General features: G+C 39.6%; 1 protein-coding gene across 3 annotated transcripts in view; it reads left to right on the top strand.

Annotated features, from left to right (window-relative positions):
* Positions 1-21334, top strand: part of LOC132163636 (uncharacterized) — an 89282-nt gene that overhangs the window by 37475 nt on the left and 30473 nt on the right. For 2 of the 3 annotated variants that reach the window (XM_059574002.1, XM_059574004.1), the window contains 10 exons: positions 313-414; positions 594-791; positions 862-989; positions 7223-7373; positions 8537-8671; positions 8807-8908; positions 15629-15687; positions 15868-15970; positions 16470-16655; positions 16755-16871. In XM_059574002.1, coding sequence (XP_059429985.1) covers positions 313-414; positions 594-791; positions 862-989; positions 7223-7373; positions 8537-8671; positions 8807-8908; positions 15629-15687; positions 15868-15970; positions 16470-16655; positions 16755-16871 — 1281 coding nt within the window. The remainder of the gene's footprint in view (positions 1-312; positions 415-593; positions 792-861; positions 990-7222; positions 7374-8536; positions 8672-8806; positions 8909-15628; positions 15688-15867; positions 15971-16469; positions 16656-16754; positions 16872-21334) is intronic. The other variant, XM_059574003.1, reaches the window with a different exon arrangement.

Raw genomic sequence — 21334 nt, 5'->3', positions numbered from 1 at the left:
TCCTCTGTCATTTCTCTCCCTCTTAGGCGCTCTCTATTTATACTTCCCGTGTATATGGGTTGCGCCCCTCTACGCTTTTGATATATAAAATTATTATTTATCAAAAAAACATTGAAGTGTTTTTTTTTTTTTTAATCTCTCTGATCCTTTTCTTAGCATGATATAATGTTCTGACCATGTAATTTTTAAATTGTAGGGGTTCGATATATTTATTGTATTTTGTCATAGTGATATGGCATTAGTGTGAAGTTAAAATTTGCATACCTGCTCATCTGTTAGTGATATTGATGTTTTTCAATCTGTGCTAATCAGTCAATTGATGAAGATATACTCCGAGAATTGGAGCAAATGGAGAAAGAATCGGATCTAGATGATATTTTAAGTTATAGGTCTGCTGCCGAACATGAGCTGCAGGTATGAGTTCTACTGATCGGGAAAATAGGAACTTAAATCCAAATGTTGTTTTCAGTGAACTGTTGTATTAATTTTTGGAAGAGAAGCATCCATTGGTAAAAGTTTGAAATTCCTAGGTATTTTTTATGTTTTCTGCAAGTAAGCATCTTGTCTTAATTTTACGAGTTTAGTGGCTACAGGAATTTTCCTCGAAGTCTTCAACGCCCAAAATGGGAATAAATGTTTCTGGTATTGATGTGGAGGTGTCACAAAATGATGATCATTCAACAGGCAAATCCCGAGGATGGTTGAATTGGCTGTCCCGTGGTATGCTAGGTGCTGGAGGAACAGAAGATTCTAGTCAGTTTTCTGGTGTTGTTTCTGAAGAAGTTATAAAGGTAACTGTGCCAACTGTGTCCTAATAAAATAAATTGTTTCTCAAAAACTAATCATTGCCTTTTTGTACAGGATATTTATGAAGCAACAGAATTCTATCCTCCGGTTTTATCCAATGGTGACGGTGTTGCCAATGATATGATCTATCTATGGACAATCAAGTTCAGCATTCATCAGATTTCTGCAACACTCTGGAGCATGTATGGATGCCTCTCTTCTCTTCTTTGTGTGGGTAAAGCATTAAGTTTTTACTGTTAGATCACCACTTGTCATAAAAGCTTAAGTTGATAGAAATAGGTAAATTTAATTATTTAATCAATACTTTAACACTCCCTTTCACGTGCAAGCTCAAACTTCATTTTTATAGGTGAGGCCTAACACGTTAAATATTTTAATTAAATGGGGGTGAATGATGGAGTCAAGGTTTTAATTCAGGACCTTTGGCTTTGATACCAAGATGAAAGATAAGAAGGAAGAATTCTATTATTTCTCAATGTTCAAATGATACATCTAAGGTTGTTTATATAGAGAAACAACATACACTAATATGAAATTACAATAAATGAGAACATATATGGGAAGGAGATCAAATCATATCAGCTGCATATCATCAATATTTACTTCTTATACGTGATGTGAAATCAACCATGTCCCTTTCTTGTGTATTTTTTTGGGCAGCTTTTCATGAATCGTTTGGGTTCATGTTCAATAGCTGCATTGGCATATGACCATTTGGCATTCTGCTTGAGCTTTGCATGATCTGAGGTCAAGTTGAGCTTGGATAAAGATCAAGTTTGTATTAGCTTAGCTTAGTCGAATATCATTTCGTGTATGGCTTCACTCTTATATCAGATCTATAAAACATTGGGAATTTTTGAAATAAATCCCCGAGTCAATGCCCAAAAACAGATGACACCTCAAATGTGTGTGTGGGTGTGTGGTTTTTTTTTTTTTTTTTTTTTTTTTTTTCCAGTTTTAACAGCCTAAGTATTAGACCTACTCGAACTCGTAGAGATAATGCAGAGGATGATAAGCATCAGGAAGAAGACTTATGATAGGACTCTAGTACTATCCTATAGTGTTTAAACTTGTATTGTAGAGTTTAAGTAGTATTGACTTGTAACTCTTTCTTGGCTATATATACAAACACTGCTGCATTAGTTGATGCAGGCAGCATTACTCAAAATCCCATATGGTATCAAAGCCTTAACACGACTAACGTAAATTATTTTTCTCTATGACCGATTCTTCTTCTTCTTCTTCTTCCTCTACCACCTCTTCCACCACGCGATCTGATCCCGTTTCCTTGAATGATCTCTATGGATTTCTTCTCTCTCATGAGCTGCGTCTTGAGCAACACATTGCTGCAATTGATCTCTCCATCTCCACTGCCAACACTGCTCAAAGGTACTCATCCCCTAACTATCGTCCTCCTCATGGCTCCTTCCACAACAATGGTCCACGCAACAATTATACCAACTATGGCCGTGGTCGAGGTAGGGGAGCTTCTTATCAATCTTCTGGCTACAATTACTCCAGACCCACATGCCAACTTTGTCACAAGATTGGGCACACTGCACCAAACTGCTGGCAGCGTACTGATTACTCTTCTACCCCATAATCATCTCAAGTTGCTGCTTTCATGGCAACCACGAATGCTACTTCGGATCCTCAATGGTACCATGACACTAGCTGCAATCACCATCTCACCAACGAGTTAGCTAACCTTAATGTGCGTGCGGATAACTACCATGGTTCACACCAAATCAGAGTGGGAAACGGCCAAGGTTTGCGTGTTTTACATACTGGATCTGCTACTTTACTTTCTTCTAGTCATAATTTTTAGCTTTCTTCCTTATTACATGTTCCTAAAATAGACAAGAATCTCATCTCTGATAATCAATTTACTCGTGACAATGGTGTTTTTGTTGAGTTTCACCCTACTTGTTTCTTTGTTAAGGACCTCTACTCCTGAACCCTGCTACTTCAAGGCCTGAGTAGAACCGGGTTGTACCCATGGCCTTCCTCCAAGTCCACCTCCAACAAACAAGCTGCCTATTTTGGAGAGAAGGCTCCCATGGCAGATTGGCATCGCCGGTTAGGCCATCCTGACCCACCTATTGCTCGTAGAGTTGTCCGCTCAAACAAACTTCCAGTTTCTTCAAATTCCCGCACTTTTTCAATGTGTTCCTCATGTCAACAAGGCAAAAGCCATCGTCAACACTTTCCAGTGTCCAAGCCCGTGTCATGCAATCCTTTACAATTGCTTTTTCTTGATATATGGCGCCCTGCTCATTTATTCTCTATCAATAATAAAAGATTCTATTTTTGCATCGTTGATGACTTCACAAAATACATATGGCTTTTTCCCATGACACAAATCTGAAGTCTCTACTATATTTATTCGTTTCAAAAATCTTGTTGAAACTTACTTTAACCGTAAGATTCAATCTATGCAAAGTGACAATGGAATGGAATTTAGCCCACTCAAATCAACTCTAACCAAAATGGGTATAACCTATAGATCTAGCTGCCCCCACACACACCATCAAATGGGTTCGGTTGAGCGTCGTCATAGACACATTGTTGAAACTGGTCTCACTCTCCTAGCCACGGCTCATGTTCCATTAACCCTCAGGGATGCTGCTTTTGAAACAGCCACATACCTCATCAATCGTCTTCCCTCCAAAGTCACCCACAACAAATCCCCTTTTCAACTCCTTTTCAAGATCACTCTTCATTGTAAATCCCTCAAGACCTTTGGTTGTGAATGATGGCCCTTCCTTCGACCTTACAACAAACATTAGTTAGATTTTCGATCCAAATCTTGTGTCTTTATTGGATACAGCAAAGAGTACCATGGCTACAAATGCCTACTTCCCACTGAGAAGGTGTACATTGCTCGACATGTTGTTTTCAATGAGTCCTCTTTCCCATTTTCCAAAAACTCTAAGGTGACCCCCACTCTGTCCACAACTTCCCCACATTCTCCAGCCACATCCATCTTACCCTCTCGGCAATTTCAAGCCTCCCAACCTCCTCAACTCCCACCTATTATCATCCCTTCACCATCCCCTGCACCTCTTGAACCATCTACCTCTACTCCTTCCTCTATCTCCTTCTCAAGTAGCATTCCTGATCTAGTCTCAACGCAAGCTTCACCAAATCCCTCAACTAATTCCACTGAACCAGGGCCACCCTCACGAACACACAGGATGACAACTCGTTCTCAACATGGTATATTCCAGCCATGACAACTTAATGATGGGAGAATAAAATATCCACCACGGGCACTTTTTGCTTCCTCACATTCTGAAGAAAGTGAACCTACATGCTACACAGTTGCATCCAAGGATCCCAAATGGCGGCAGGCCATGAATGAAGAATTTGATGCTCTTCTCAAAAATGGCACATAGTCACTAGTAAACCAATCTCCATCCATGAACATTGTGGGCTCCAAGTGGGTATTTAGAATAAAAAGGAAAGCTGATGGGAGCATCGACAAATATAAAGCAAGACTTGTTGCTAAAGGCTTTCACCAACAACTAGATATTGACTATGCTGAAACATATAGCCCGATTGTAAAGCCTATCACCATCCGAACTGTGCTCACCATTGCTCTCATGGAAAATTGGAAGGCTCATCAAATATATGTATGTAATACTTTTCTCCACGATTTCATCAATGAAGACATGTACATGACACAACGCCCGGGGTACATCCATCCTATTTCACCTCATGCAGTTTGCAAGCTACACAAAGCTCTTTACGGACTCAAGCAAACACCAAGGGCTTGGTTCTCTCGCCTAAGCAACCGGCTACAAGAGCTTCAATTTTGCTCCTCCAAATCTGACTCATCTTTATTTCTATATAGGAACATCATCATCACCAGCTCTCACCTCAATGCTATCTCCAAACTCATCACTAATCTTCAACAGTCCTTTGCAATCAAGGATCTTGGGCCATTACATTTCTTTTTGGGAGTTGAAGCTACATGGACGGTTGATGGTCTTCATCTATCTCAGCAAATATACATACATGATTTGTTGTCCAAGACCAACATGCCCTTAGCAAAGCCTATCTCTTCTCCAATGTCAGCTTCATCAACTTTAAGCAAGTACAAAGGCCCAACAATCACTAATCCAACTATATATCATAGCATAGTGAAATCCCTACAATATCTCTCCCTCACAAGACCGGACCTCTCTTTTGCCATTAACAAAGTGTCACAATTCATGCATGATCCTCGTGAACCACACTGGGTTGCTGCCAAACGAATATTGCGTTACCTCAAAGCCACAAGTGACCACACATTCTTCATCTCCAAGTCATCTTCCCTCCAACTGGTTGCTTACTCAGATTCTAATTGGGCTGGATGCCTTGATAATCACCGTTCAACATCTAGATATTGCACCTTCCTCAGCAGTAACCTCATCTCATGAAGTTCCAAAAAGCAGCCTACAGTCTCCAGGTCTAGTACTGAATCTGAATACAAGGCCTTAGCAAATGCCTCTGTTGAACTGACCTGGATCGAGTCTCTATTGGGTGAACTTGGAGTCTCTTTATCTCATCCTCCAATTCTACATTGTGATAATATTGGCGCAACGTATCTCACTTCAAATCCAATGTTCCATGCTTAAACAAAGCACATTGCTATTGACTATTATTTTGTACGAGACAAAGTGGCCTCCAAAATTCTAGACGTAAGATTCATTTTGAGAAAATATCAAGTGGCAGACATTCTCACAAAGCCTCTAGTCTCCAAGAAGTTTACACTCCTAAAGTCCAATCTCAACGTTAGACCTCCACCGCCGAGATTGTGGGGGTGTATTAGACCTACTCGAACTCAAACTCCTAGAGATAATGCAGAGGATGATAAGCATCAAGAAGAAGACTTATGATAGGACTCTAGTACTATCCTATAGTGTTTAAACTTGTATTGTATTGTAAAGTTTAAAGTAGTATTGACTTGTAATTTTTTCTTGGCTATATATACAAGCACTGCGGCATTAGTTGATGCAAGCAGCATTACACAAAATCCCATACTAAGTTTATCGAAAAGGTGCAATTAACAGCCAGCTGTGGGGCTGCCACCCCAAGGGCTCGAGGTGGCTTGGCAGGCCACCCCCAATCCCCCAATTATACTGATAGGTATGATTCCAAAGATTCTATCGGATTGTCTTGTGACCTCAAAGTTGCGGGGACATAAAAAGGAAAGAGAGGGATGGGGTTTCTCACGCTTTTGGCATAGCGGGCCCCGATGGGAGGCCCGGACGATAGGCTACTAGCTCAATGGTAGAGCGCGCCCCTGATAATTGCGTCGTTGTGCCTGGACTGTGTGGGCTCTCAACCACTTGGTTAGTTCAATGTGCTCGTCAGTGCCTGATCTTGAGACGCTGATCATCAAAAGGCACATTAGGATGTCATACTTCTCCTTTTCGAATAACATCGCTCACAGTCCAGGCAAACATGAACAAACCAAACATGGCAAAATTGTCAAACTTTTTACTAAAGAAAATCTATGAGTAGGTATAATCTGCACCCCATGTGTGAAGGCAGAAGAACAACTTTCTAATTTCTAGACAAAGGAGTCTTGTGTAGGACCATGCAACCGGGCATACGAGGTATCTTTGTCACTTCTTGAAGGGGAGTGTTGATGTGTTTATTTTATGTTATTTTATTATAATATTTGGGGTGTTTATGTACTTATACAATATGCACGCAACTATAAATAATACATGTGCTGGGGGAGAACCCTAATTCTGGCATTAGCTTCTCAGGCTTTTTCTCTGTCTTGTTTTCTTTTCTCTCTTTTCTTGGTATACTATTCCAACTAAAAGGTGACCCTGAACGCAAGGCTTTAGTTAGGCTCAGTTTGAATACACACTATCATAGCTTTTGCTTAGGACTTACTTAACAAACAAGCCTGAACATGCCATGCTGCCCATGGATCTAATGTGGTTGGCCTGGTAAAAGAAAACCGAAGAACATTTTGGTAGCTCAAGAGGCTAATAACCCTGAGATTCAAATCTCATCTCGTTACGTTCTTTTTTTTTCCTTTACAAGAAACAATTAGGTTTGATTCTTGTAACTAGTAATTAATTATCATTTTTTTATTTTTCTTTTTTCCTTATTACTTTTGGGTGGGAGAAAAATAAGAGGAGGATTGAACCACCATCCTATCACGGTCAACTATATATATATATATATATATATATATATATATATATGCAGAGTCATATTTTCTATTCTATTAGTTTCTCTGATTCGTATGAAAGCATTTTTGGCTAAGCTGTTGGTTAATTTATAACATGCATTTGTTATTGCATACATTGACTAGATGTATATGCTTGCACTGGCATTGCAGCTATTTTGTTGGTAATCTTATTGTTAATCTACATATATTCAATTACGTTGTTTTTCATACTTCCAGGAAGTACGGGCAAGAAATTGCTGAGTTGTGTCTTCATAGGGTAATTATTGAGTGCAAACTTTACAAAGAATCTGCAAGCATCATTGCTCTAGTCCAATCAGGAGAGATGGTTCACCCATGTACCAAGAAAGTCATTCTACTTATGAAAACGGTTTGTCTCTTTTGTGCCTTCTATAAACATTTCGTTTACTTGTATCTTTGTAGTAAACATTATATATAATTGTGTTCTTTTTCTATTTTCCTTTTGGAGTTCATTTATAATGGAAACGGAAATCAATTTGGCATGAGAATTTTCTGCATTCATTCTGTGATCTAATACATAATTTTAACATCAGTTTTAATGCTTCACTTGATCATGTGGATGTGCTAGCGAATTTTTTTTTTCCACAAAATTTGCCGGCCATTTTGCTGAAAGGCCAAGTCCTAGCATAGCAAAACTCAGGAAGGTTTAAAATTTTGCTGGCCATTTTGGTGGATATGGTAAAAGAAGTACAGACACACGCAAAATTTTGGTGGATAAGCAAGTTTTGATGTGAATGAAGCGTTAAACTTTTGCAAGGAGAAGAATAAAATATGGGCAAACCCAATTTCTAGGAGTAATATTGTGCTACATCTCTAGGCCCATAAGTCAAGCTGAAAAAGTTAGTCTGTCCTCGGAATACATATATGTTTATGTTTTTTGGTTGCAATGGTTCCTTATAAAAGATAGGAAAAACAATTGTGTAGCAACTAGTGTTCTTTCCCAAGGGATTGAAGAAGTATCCTTAAGTCCAAGGATTTTCATTACTTAATACAAAATTGTATTTGTGAAATTATAATTTTTTTCATTTTTTTTTATCTCATAAATTAGGCAACACTCCAAACCTAGAAAGCCAATTTTATGCTCTCTCTTTTTTCTTTTCTTTTTTTTTCTTTTTTTTTTTTTTAAGTAATCGAGATATCATTAAAAGTATAATGCATCCCATGGCTCTATTTAATTTTATTGCTCTCTTCCTGTGATCTTCTAAGACGTGATTCTCTTGTTTGGCTGTCCCATGATCAAATCTTCTAATTTGGTAGCATTTTGAGATCTTTGGAAACCCTAAACCCTAAATAATAATAATAATAACAATAACAATAATAATATTAATATTAATATTTTTTTTACCATCTTGTGTTGCAACTTTGTTCCATGCACATCCATTTTTTACCTGAACATTCTGGAACCGTGTTGATATTTTCCACAACCTACTAAGCTACTCATTTTAATAGCCATCTGTGCCTGAAGTACTTGTTATGAGGGGTGTAACTTGAATGACATCATGGTCAACATAGATGGAGACACCATCTATGATTGACCACCTTTATTTGCAGCCCATTCTAGAGAAAGGTGTAGCGGATAATAAGCATCCTTCCTGTACCATCCAAGTGGATCTGTCACCTAACTGTGAGGTTGAATTGTCGGTCAAGGTAATTACAATCTGTTGCCCTTATACACCCTCTCGCCTAAGCCAATGAGAGTGCTCCTTCTTTGTATCTTGCTTCATTTAGGTACATACTGTGAATTTCTATTGACAATTGCTTTATCATAACTTCTGTATTCAGGGCATGCTTCAACCACTTGAAGTTACTTTTGATGCAGAATTCTTTATGAGTTTCGTGGAGTTCTTTGATGTGTTAAAATCCTTAAGTTTTCAGCAAGAAAGGGTGAGCATTCATGATCAGTTCAGCTCCATTATATTGCTTTCAGATCCTGTTTCGTGTTTTTTGAGTCCTTTTCCATTCCTATGTATAAACTACTTTGTTGAGGGCTTTAAATTCTACTACTACATGATTTTATTGTTTGGTTAAAATGTCATGCACCAGGGGTGAGAATGTGTATAATGTTTGAGGTAGAGAATCTTAATAATACAACGATAGTAAGATTATGTTGGAAGAACTGCAATGAATGTTGCATTTCTTAAATACCCCACCATTTCTTCTGTTAATGTATTATGACTCTTTTAGTTATGTCGAAGTGTTGTAGGGATAGAACTGGACGATTGTGTTATTTTTTTTCTTGTCATTTATTTGGGGGCTTCCGAAAACAATTTGGTTTCACATTGCACTCTCAACCTTTAATTGTTTTGTTTCTCAGTTTCTTTAGCTCGTTGTCATCTGCTGTTCAAAGAAAACAAGTTGCTTTTGTTCTTCGTGTAAATGCCAAGTGGAAAAAGTGGTTATGGCACAGAAGTACCAATTAATATTTGTTTTTTGACTCTAGTTTCTCCTTTTTGTCCCTTTCTTTCCTTTTTTCTTTTTCTAAATTTTTTCTGGAAGTGAATTTCTTTTTTGTTTTTGAGTGGACATCTCAAGATTGTTCCATGCTATACTTTTCAACAGTAATGGGCAGAAAATAACACTTTTGACATTTTGAATCATTTTGATGAGGACACAGCTATAATGACAATAAATCGAAAAAAAGGGTGCGTGAATCATTATTCTCGTGTAAATATTAACTTATAGCTTTGAATTTTCTGATGAGGATGCATTACCACATTGATTGGTCACTATGTTGCAATTGCTCAAGGAATTGCTTTCCGTCCACTTTGATCTGCTATTAGGAGGCACATGCTGATGTTGGGCAGCGCTTTGATTTGGTGATTAGGGTTTCATACCATCCATGTAGGTGAGTTTAAAGGCTCGAGATATTAGGTTTTACCATTAAGAAGGCTAGTTTAAGGACTGCAAGAAGACAAAGAAGGCTAGTTTACCATTAGGTTTTTGAGTTGAAACAACGCAAGAAGACAAAGAAATAGAATTACTGTCAATGGGCTGTGAACAGTACCTTTGATATTTTTAGGGTTTTTGAATATTTTTTTTTTGATAAGTAATGTCAATGTATTAAAAAGCGCAAGGGGCGCAACCCATATACATAGGAAGTATACAAAAGAGCCCACAAATACAAGCTTTAAACTGAAAATGACGCACATAAATTTAGAAATTCCGCAAGCGTTGAAACTTGCGAAGAATACCACAACACTCTCTATGAGAAAAGTGTTTGGAGCACCCTTTTCTTCAATTCTATAATTCCCATTTCATGATCCTCAAAATTCCATGCATTCCTTTCTCTCCATAAGCACCACATTACACACAAAGGGGCCATCCTCCAGATTTGCATGACTGACCGCTTACCCCTTTGCCCTCTCCAACTTCCCAAGCATTCCTTCAACCTACCCGGCATCACCCACTTTACACCAAACAGCTGAAGAATCATATTCCATATCTCTACAACAACTTCACAATGCAATAATAGATGATCGATAGATTCACCACTCTTCTTGCACATATAATACCACTCCATCACAATGATGTTCGTCTTACGTAGATTGTCCAACGTTAATATTTTCCCCATCACCACCGTCCATACGAAAAAAGCCACTCGCGGAATAGCTTTACTCTTCCAAATAATCTTCCAAAGGCCATCCACCAGGTCTGAATTAATCTTCACCTTATAGCATGACTTCACCTCAGAATTCTCTCTTCGAGGGAATCCAGCAAATTTTATCCACTCCACATTGCCTTACCTGTTGGGAATACAGCATTTCGAAAAATCTCGAAACCTCCTCCAGTTCCCAATCATGAACAAATCGAATAAACCTTACATTCCAATGAATAGCACCATTTACTGTCTCCATACTCTCCTCCACCCATGCCTCCTTTACACATGCTATATTGAACAAAGCGGGAAACAAAGTCTTCAATGATACCTCCCCACACCACACATCCTACCAAAACAATACTCGAGACCCGTTTCCTACCTCAAACCGCACATGTTGCTTAAAATCATCCCACCCCCTTCGGATACATTTCCATATTTCCACCCCATACGATCCTCCTACCTCCTTGGAACACCAACCACCCCTCATCACCTCATATTTAACCTCCACTAATTTTCTCCACCACGCATATCTTTCATTTGCAAATCTCCACAACCATTTACCCAATAAAGCTCGATTAAATTGAATCAAATTCCTTACACCTAATCGCCCCGCCTCCGTAGGCATGCAAATTTTGGACCAATTTACCAAATGAAACTTGAATTCGTCACCTACACCTCCCCACAGAAAATCTCTTTGTATTTTTTCTATACGCTTCGCCACTGTCTCTGGAATTTGAAACAGCGATACGTAGTATGTGGGTATGCTAGAAAGCGTACTTTTAATCAGCATTAGTCTCCCACCCTTGGATAAATACATTCACTTCCACCCTGCCAATTTCATCTCCATCTTCTCAATGACCTTATTCCATATAGATGGGTCCTTATTATGAGCACCCAAAGGTAGCCCCAAATATATAAACGGCATCGATTCCACTCCACACCCCAAGTATACTTGCCAATCCTTTTACATCTCCCACCTCACCTATAGGAGCAATCACAGACTTTGATAAATTTATTTTCAACCCCGAAACCGCTTCAAAACACAACAAACATCTCAAATTATGAAGTTGTTCCACCTTTGGCTTGCAAAAGATAATAGTATCATCTGCAAATAGTAAGTGTGACACTTCCATTACCTCAAGATGCTGCGAACCCACCGAAAAACCAGCCATAAGCTTTCTCTCCGCCGTTGCCTTCATCATCCTACTAAACGCCTCCATCACCAACGCAAATAATAAAGGGGACAAGGGATCCCACTATCTCACTCCTCCAGTGCTGCTAGAAAAATCTGTAGGTGTTCCATTAATGAGCACGGAAAAACGTACAGTAGAGACACCATGATGAATCCAACCTCTCCATCTTTCCCCAAAACCGCATCTCTCTAACATTTATAATAAAAAGTTCCAGTTGACATCATTATAAGCCTTCTCCAAATCCAACTTGCAAATAAGACCCAGTTCCCTAGCTCAAATCCAGCTATCCACACATTCATTCGCCATTAAAATAGAATCCAATAATTGCCTACCTGGTATAAATGCATTTTGTGTATGTGACACAAGCTTCCCCATTACTGAGTTCAACCGACTAACCAAAACCTTCGAAATTATTTTATGCACCCCACTTACCATACTAATAGGTCAAAAATCCCTTATTTCCACCACCCTAGCTTCTTTGGAATAAGCGCAACAAATGTAGCATTAATGCTCTTCTCAAATTTACGGCTCTCATGAAATTCCTTGAAAACCGCCATCATGTCCTTCTTAAGCACCTCCCAACATTTTTGATAGAACGCCATAGTAAAGCCATTAGGTCCAGGTGCTTTATCACCCTTCAATTTCCTCACCACCTCCCAAACCTCTTCTTCCTCAAAATCTCGCTCCATCCACAATCTCTCCCCTTCATCTATGGAATTAAGATTTTCGATCATAGGATCTAAAAATCTGGTTGGTCTCCCCTGAAACTGTTCAGAATACAAAGCTTTATAAAAATGCACAATATGATCCTGTATTACTACCGGATCCTCGGTCCTGCTCCCACCAACCATCATTGCCGCAACCGTATTGTTTCTCTTATGCGAGTTTGCCAACCTATGAAAGAACTTCATATTCCGATCGCCCTCTTTTAACCACAATGCTCTAGATTTCTGCCTCCAACTCATCTCTTGGTGAAGAAGTGTCCTCTCTAGGTTTTGAGAACACTCAACTCGCTTAAGTGTCTCCTCCTCTGTTAAATCTCTACTTTCTACAATGCTATCCAATCCACCCAATACCTCCACCAACTCCTTTTTACGTTTTCCTATGTCTCCAAACACCTCCACATTCCATTTTTTGAGATCCCCTTTCAAAGCTTTCAACTTTCGAGCCAACACATAACTGGAGTTACCTTCGAATGAATAAGAGTCCCACCATCTCTTGACCTACTCCACGAACCCCTCCGCTTTTAACCACATATTCTCAAACCTAAAAGGTATTCGACCCCTTCTTCCAATTCCACACTCCAATATCACTGGAAAGTGATCTAATAATACCCTAGGCAACCTTTTCTGGCATACATCTGGATATCGTTCTTCCCATTCTGCAAATATCAAAAATCTATCAACTCTGGACCTTGCACGCCAATTAGACCATGTGATCTGCCCTCCTACCATTGGAAGATCAATAAGCCCATGCTCGAAAATGAAATCAACAAAACCAGGGTTCAAAAACCCTGGTTTTTGAATAGTAATAGGGGGAACATAGGATTTTGTTGAAGGGATAATGGTGTGTAAACAAGGTTTCATTGTGTTTGAGAATTCCAGTGACTCTTGCGGGCGATGGTTTGGCTACGTTGTCGGTGCGCGATATCGGCGATGGTATTGGGACTGCCGTTAATGGATCTAGGTCCAGCAGGTACGCGTCAGGGTTGGGTTCTACTTCTGCTTTGTTGCCGAAAACTATGCCGATCCGGCAGATCGCCATAGTGAGTATTCCTGTCTCTCAAGCAGTCAACTCTGTGTCATCTGCGGTGGTTATTTCTCCGATGAGCCGTCTGTGCAAGGAAAGGGAGGTTTCTTTTTCTGGGGCGGCGGATTCTATCTTCTCTCCGGCGACGGAGGAAATTGCTAAAGTTGATCGGATCCCCTCTCTGGCAAAAGGTTTGATTAAACGGGGGTTTTTTGGTCCGAGAGTTGTCTCTCCTTCTCCGTCAAAGGTGATGGAGGCATCCTTGACATCTCAGGGTCTTCAGGGTGACAGATCCTTCGGGGCGGTGGAGCTGTGCAAGGTTAGGGAGGCTTCTGGCGATGATCTTTCGTCGAAGGAGGAAGTTGAAAAGAATCCTGTTTCGGCGGAAGGCTTGATCCATTGGGGGTTTTTAGGGTCGAATACTGTTTCTACCTCTTTGCCGATGGTGAAGGAGGTGCCTCGTCTATTCAGGGTGCTAAGGTGTAGAATCTCCCGACTGCTCTATTGTCTCGATTTCTTCTCACTCCCTTGGGGCGGCTACTGTCTCCAAGTCTTAACTGGGGTGCTCTAGGAGGGTGAAGGAAAAGGTTGCTAAGCAACTACCTAAAAACAAGGAGCTGCTTGCCGAGGTTGTGGCAGAAACTCCGGCGGAGGGGGTGGAGGGCTATTCCAAGGTGGTGATCGATGCGGTGAACTTTGCTTCAGTGATGGGGTTGTCCGGGGGAGGTGACGAGAAAGATCTTTTCGATCTTTTTTTTGTCATTGAAAAGGAGAGGGAGTCTATAATTGATGTTTCTACTCCAAAGATTAAGGGGAAGAGGGAGCTCAAAAATTTGGAATGTGTTAAAGTAATGATTAAGTAATTAAATTTACCTCTTCCTATCAGCTTAAGCTTTTGGGATAACTGGTAATTTAACATAGTATCAGAGCCAAAGGTCATGGGATCGAATCTTGACTCCGTCAAATTACCTTCCATTTAAATTAAATATTTCACGTGTTAGGCCTCACCTATTATAAGGGAGTTTGAACCCACACGTGAGGGGGAGTGTTAAAGTAATGATTAAATAATTAAATTTACCTCTTCCTTTCAACTTAAGCTTTTGGGATAACTGATACTGTAACAAAATGCTCCATAAATTTGAAGGCTAGAAGCCGGAGGTCTTCTCTGGCTAAGTGCCAGAGCTGGCGGGGGTTTTTTGGGTCTAAAAATGCATTTTCCTTTCCCCTTGAGGTGCAGTAGGGGCTTTGGGTTTTTAGGGCTGTTATTGGGCTTTTGCGGGTTTTAGATTTGGATTTTTTCGGTTTTCTAGGGTGTTTTGAGTGTGGGTTTTGGTTGGGTTACCTATGTATACTTCTTTGTGTACTTAGAGGTGCTTTGTGGTTTTTTTGATATATACAACATTACTTATCAAAAAAAAGAAAAGAAGAAAAGGAATAAAAGAAAAGATGAGGAAAACCTTGGAGTTTCAACTGGGCTGCTTCTTAGTCTCACCATCACAGGCGTCAAGACCTCTCATCGGATCGACATTGGACAGTCACTTGGAGAAGGTAAACGTTAAAGGGTGCGGTAAAGCCGTAGAAAGGAGACAAGTGAAGGGGAAAGAAGAAAAGGGTAAAAGTAAAACGAATAACCAATGAAAACGGAAAGTTTCTTTTCTTTCTTTTTTGAAGAATGTTCTAATACCATGTAAATTAATAGAGGTTAAATTAATGAATGGTGGGTAAAAGTTAATTACTGCCCACATACATTTATTATTTATAGAAGAAACACAGTACAAATGTTAACATCTATCAGCAAGATAAAGCTGACCACAACTTCTAGGTAAGATAAACTTCTACAAAAACTAGATAAGATAAAACTACTCAATTCACATGTATATGCTTGTTTGAAATTTGGTAGTTAACATTTTAGAGTCCTTTAGTTAGGTAAAGGTTTTTAACTAGATTTCTCTCTCTTTGTAATACAATATAAATTTTAAAATGATTTATCGTTACCCATCATTTAGTATGTTTTGCTTCAAATTTTGTACAAGGATTTTAACAGTAACACCTGCCCTACTGCAGCTCCTCTTATCGCTGAATGGTATAAAAAATGCCAATGCTAGACTGTTATCAAAAGCTGAGTAAGTTTTCTTGTTCGCAGCGGAGATGTTGCCTTTCTTTTTGTGAAAAAAGAATTATGTAGTTGACATATGTAGGTTTGTGTGTATATACATTTTCTTGAATTGCTTGACTGCTAGGTGATTATGTCTATATACATTTTGTCCAGTAGTCTGTAATATTGATATGAATATCTTTTGCAGATACATTTTATCAAGTCGTAAGAAAGTGATGTGGGACATTAGTATCATCAATATTGTCGTAAATGTTCCTTGGGGAAATGCAATTTCCGAGCAGTTTGACTTGGTACTTCCTTCTTTTACTGTGTGCTACCTATCATAGTGTATCAGTATCATTGGAGTCCTTTTGCTCTTTTTTTTTTCTCTTTTTTTTTTTTTTTTGGTTTACATGTGTTACTTTGAGATCTGGCAACTCAGTGCTATGATGTTTCATCATGTTGGATTAGGGTTTCGGGTTTAATCTACTTATCAAAAAAAAAAAAGGGGTTTAGGGTTTAATCTACATGTTTACTGAAGTAATCTATGGTCCGTGTTATGCTTCATTTATCATGTGTTGTTTTTATATTCACTTTCTGCATATATTGGGTTTTTGTCTGGGGTTAGCTATTAGGATTACTCCTTAATGGTCAGATATTTTCATTGAGAAGCTGCATACTTAATTTTGGTTTTCACTGTCTTATTTGTGTGTCTGCTACATCAGTTACTGGCATGTATCTCTTATCTGCTTATTTTAATTTTTATGTTCTTGTCTTATATGTCAAATTTGTATTGAAATTTTTTGACAGGTATTGGAATTTGGAGCTCTTCTTTTTAAATCCAAATGTGATCTAGGTTCATTCCCTTCAAAATTTGGGGAAGAACGTTGTAACCTGAAAAATTTCTTAAATTCAATTTCCACCTCTAACTGTTCTATGAGCTCCCAACTTCAAGATCTTTATGATCACTTCGAAGTCAAACTAAACGATTTTGAGGTTAGATTTTTTTTTAATATTATTCAGATATTCTAAGAAGTACACTTTTTAGCCAGATTTTGTAGCCTACAAAGTAAGACCAAGGTTGATTTTTCGCAGATGAAGATAAGGGTGCCACATCATACGCAAACAATCTCCATCTTTGAGAAATGTTGTCCTTCTATTACCTTGGCTTCTTGCATGATCATGGATGAATCTATTTTGAAACAGTTAGAGGTAAATTTTAATTTTGAATTCATACTTCAATGTGGACTGTCATCATTGAGTTTCTTTACTATTGTTAGTGTTATATCTTTGTGAGCTTCATATACATTACATGCCCACAACTTGATAGCTTAAGCTTTTGAAATTAATAGTCTAATTCTTGGCAAGTGTTGCCTAGCCCCCATTCTTGACATAGCAGAAGACTAAGGTAACTAGTCAAAGAGCGGCGTCTTCGATTCTGCAGGGAGAAGCGTCTTCGTCTTCTACCCAAAAAATATAAAAACAAACCCGCAAGCTAAAAGAAGGATAAAACTCCGCAGAATATTTGAGAGAAAATTCTCTGATTTGATAATAATTCAATTGATTTTTTACATAATAGGCAAGCCTATTTATAGAAGAGAAATACTTGTAGAGAAAGTAAACCTACTTCTAGTAGAGAAAGTAAATCTAATCCTAGTAGAGAAAGTAAATCTAATACTAGTAGGAAAGTAAACATAATCCTATAGTAATAGTAAACCTAATCCTAATAAGGAAAGGAAATAAAGTCCTAATAAAATAAAATAAAATCCTAATATAAAATTGACAATCAGCGGGAATCGTGGCAATCTTTTCTTTTGTACTTCCATTGTTTGAGAATAGCTAAAATTCTGATCAAGCGGCGCTGCTCCAATATTATTTTTGATATTTTCTTTATTTTCATTTTTACCGAAAATAAAGGTAAATATCGTCCTACATCAATTCTAGTGTTGTGCACGTCTAAGACCACAGTTGATACAATGTTAATCGTGTGTACACTGTTGAAATATATAAGAAAAAATAAAATGTAAGAGAAAGAGCGGAGGTGGAGAGAGAATTTGAGAACACAAGAATTAGGGCTACATTTTGATACCATGTTTGCAATACAAATGGCCCTATTTGTAGGGAAAGGTACTTAATATTTACCATAAATGTATGATTGTAATCAAATCCTAGAGATTTGAGAGGAGTTGAAAGAATGCTTGGGAAGTTGGAGAGGACAATGGGGTAATCGTACAGTTTTGCAAATCTGGAGAATGGCTCATTTATGTGTAATTTGGTGCTTATGGAGAGAAAGGAATGCACGGAGTTCTGAGGACCGTGAACTTATAATTACAGAGTTGAAGAAAAGGGTGCTTCAAACACTTTTCTCTTGGAGAGTTTTGTGGCATTCTTCGCAAGTTTCAACGCTTGCAGAATTCCTAGATTTATGTGCTCAAATTGTCAATTTGATGAATTTTCTACTTGTGTTTCTGGCATCTGTAAATAAAGACCGCAGTTTGGTTTCCATCAAATAGATGAAAAAAATTATTTGAAAATACAATGAAAACCCTCAAATAAAACTATATAACCCATGACCTCCGTGACCATGGTTATGCTCCATGGACATGGACGAGAAGACCCCATGGAGGCCGTGGGTCTCTAACCTTGGAAACCCAAGGCCATGGTTGTGGGGGTTGGTTCTCCTTGGCAAAGGAAGTGTGGCTTTTTTTATATCTTTTTGGTTCCTTTTTCATTTTATATATTTTGCTGAAGGGGTCTATTTGATGGAAAACCTAACAAACACAAAACACCCAAAAATAATCCAAGACTAAAACCCGCAAAAGCCCAATAACAGCCCTAAAGACCCAAGGCCTCTACTGCACCTCTGGGGAAAAGGAAAATACATTCTTAGACCCAAAAATCCCCCACTGGCGCTGGCACTTCGCCGGGTCTAAAGCGAAAATACATTCATCATATTGGAAATGATTATCTCAATGTCAACAAGCAATAAAGCACAAGAGGATGACGGTATAGTCTGTGTTCATGTGTATGTATGTGCATGTATCCATGTTTATATATACTTATGCTAGCAAACTCAAGGCCTTGAAGCTGAATTTGAAGACGTGGAATGAGGAGGTGTTTGGTAACATTGAGAGGAATAAGAGGTCTCTTCTTGAAGATCTTCGGGTGTTTGATGAGCACGAAGAAAGTAGGGCTTTGAATGTGGAGGAATTAGCGAGGAAGGCCGAGGTTGTTCAAGAATTAGAGAAGTGTACTCTTATGGAGGAGATAAGTTGGAGACAGAAATCGAGGGTGTCTTGGTTAAAGGAAGGGGACAAGTGCACTAAATTCTTTCATTCCATAGCCAACTCTAATAGAAGGTATAATTCGATAGAAAATCTTATGATTGGGGATAATCTTTCCTCAAATCAGGATGAGATTAGTGAGCACATTGTGGATTTCTACCAAAAGCTCTTCGCTGAACAACATAGTTGGAGGCCTTTGGTAGATGGTATCTCCTTGGATTCCATCTCGGAGGGAGAGGCCAGCTGGTTGGAGAGAGATTTTGAAGAGGAAGAGGTTAGAAAGGTCGTGTTTAAGATGAATGGCAACAAGGCTTCGGGCCCCGATGGGTTTTCTATGGCATTCTTCCAAGCTTGTTGGGATGTGGTGAGGGAGGACATTATGAGGGTCTTTAGTGCCTTCCATGCTGGCGGGAGGTTTGTTAAGAGCCTCAACGCTTCGTTCATTTCGCTTATTCCGAAGATTCCCGGTGCCAACAATCTTAAAGACTTTCGCCCGATTAGCCTTGTGGGAGGTATGTACAAAATTATGGCCAAGGTTTTAGCAAATAGATTGAAGGTTGTGTTGGACAAGATCATCTCCAAGTCGCAAAATGCTTTCATAAAAGGTAGACAGATTCTAGATCCTATCTTGATTGCTAATGAATGCCTTGGTAGTAGATTGAGATCTGGGGAGCCAGGGGTCATTTGCAAAATGGATTTGGAAAAAGCCTACGATCATGTGAATTGGGGCTTCTTGATGTATTTGCTAAGAAGGTGTGGTTTTGGAGGGGTTTGGTGTTCTTGGATTCAATATTGCATTTCCTCGGTGCGGTTCTCGATTATGGTAAATGGGTCTCCTAAAGGTTTTTTTAGTAGCTCCAGGGGGTTGAGACAAGGGGATCCACTCTCTCCTTTGCTTTTTGTGTTTGTGATGGAGGTTCTGAGTAGGATGATTTCAGCGGCGGTTCATGGGGGGTTGTTAGAAGGTTTCAAAATCGGCAACACTACAGTCTCTCATCTTTTATTTGCCGACGACACCTTGATTTTCTGCAATGCTAGGCCTGCCCAGATACGCTACTTGCGGAGTTTGTTCTTGTTGTTTGAAGCTGCTTCCGGGTTGAAGGTTAATTTGGCTAAATCAATGATTATTCCGGTGGGGAATGTGGAGCAAGTGGCTTCGCTAGCCGGTATTTTAGGGTGTGATGCAGCCCCTTTGCCAGTGACGTACCTTGGTCTCCCATTGGGAGGCTCTTATAAGTCCAAGCATATTTGGGATGGAGTGATTGAGAAGATTGAATATCGGTTGGCCAGCTGGAAAAGGTTGTATTTGTCGAAAGGGGGTAGGGTCACCCTTATTAAGAGCACTCTTGCTAACATGCCCACTTATTACTTGTCTCTTTTTCCTATTCCGGTGAGTGTTGCTAAGCGTATTGAAAAGCTTCAACGCAATTTTCTTTGGGGAGGGATAGGCGAAGAGTTCAAATACCACTTGGTGAAGTGGGCGCAGGTTTGCACTCCGATTAAGGAAGGAGGGTTGGGGATTAGGAACTTATTGGTCTTCAATCGCGCTCTTTTGGGGAAATGGTTGTGGCGCTATGGGGTGGAAAGAGAAGCTTGGTGGAGAGTTGTGATAGATGCGAAGTTTGGAAGCTTATGGGGTGGGTGGTGTTCGATTGAGCCTGGAGGAGCTTCTGGGGTAGGGTTATGGAAGAATATTAGGAAAGGGTGGGAAACTTTCAAAGGCTTTACGAGATATGCAGTGGGGGATGGGTCCAGGATTAGCTTTTGGCATGATTGGTGGTGTGGAGACTCAGCTCTCAAGATAGCTTTCCCGATCCTTTATAGCATTGCTTGTGCGAAGGAAGCCTCAGTTGCGGATAATGTGGAGATGCTAGGGGGGTCCAATCAGTGGAACGTGAGCTTCTCGAGGGAGGCTCATGATTGGGAGGTGGAGGCCTTTGCCTCATTTTTCCAGGTGTTACATTCTACAGGAGTGAGAAGAGGGTTGGAAGATAGATTATGGTGGAACCCCTCCAAAAGAGGTACGTTCAAGGTCAAGTCTCTCTTTCTCTCCTTGGCATGCTCGGAAGGGGGGAGGAGGTTCCCCTGGAAGAGTGTGTGGCGGACTCAGGCCCCTCCTAGGGCAGCTTTTTTTGCGTGGTCGGCGGCTTGGGGGAAAATTCTGACCCTAGATAACCTTAGAAAGAGGAATGTGATTGTAGTAAACAGATGTTGGATGTGTAAGAAGAGTGAGGAGACAGTTGATCATCTTCTTATCCATTGTGAGGTGGCGTCTGCGTTGTGGAGTGCCTTTTTTGGCTGTTTTGGGTTATCTTGGGTGATGCCTGGTCGGGTTTTTGAGTTGCTAGCCTGTTGGTGGTCTGCAGGAAGAGGGGGGAGTGCTGCAGTTTG

This window comes from Corylus avellana, chromosome ca10 (genome assembly GCF_901000735.1).
Source record: "Corylus avellana chromosome ca10, CavTom2PMs-1.0".
NCBI lineage: Eukaryota > Viridiplantae > Streptophyta > Magnoliopsida > Fagales > Betulaceae > Corylus > Corylus avellana.
The sequence above is the reverse complement of the archived record's forward strand: the minus strand, read 5'-3'. Positions and strand labels throughout refer to the sequence as shown.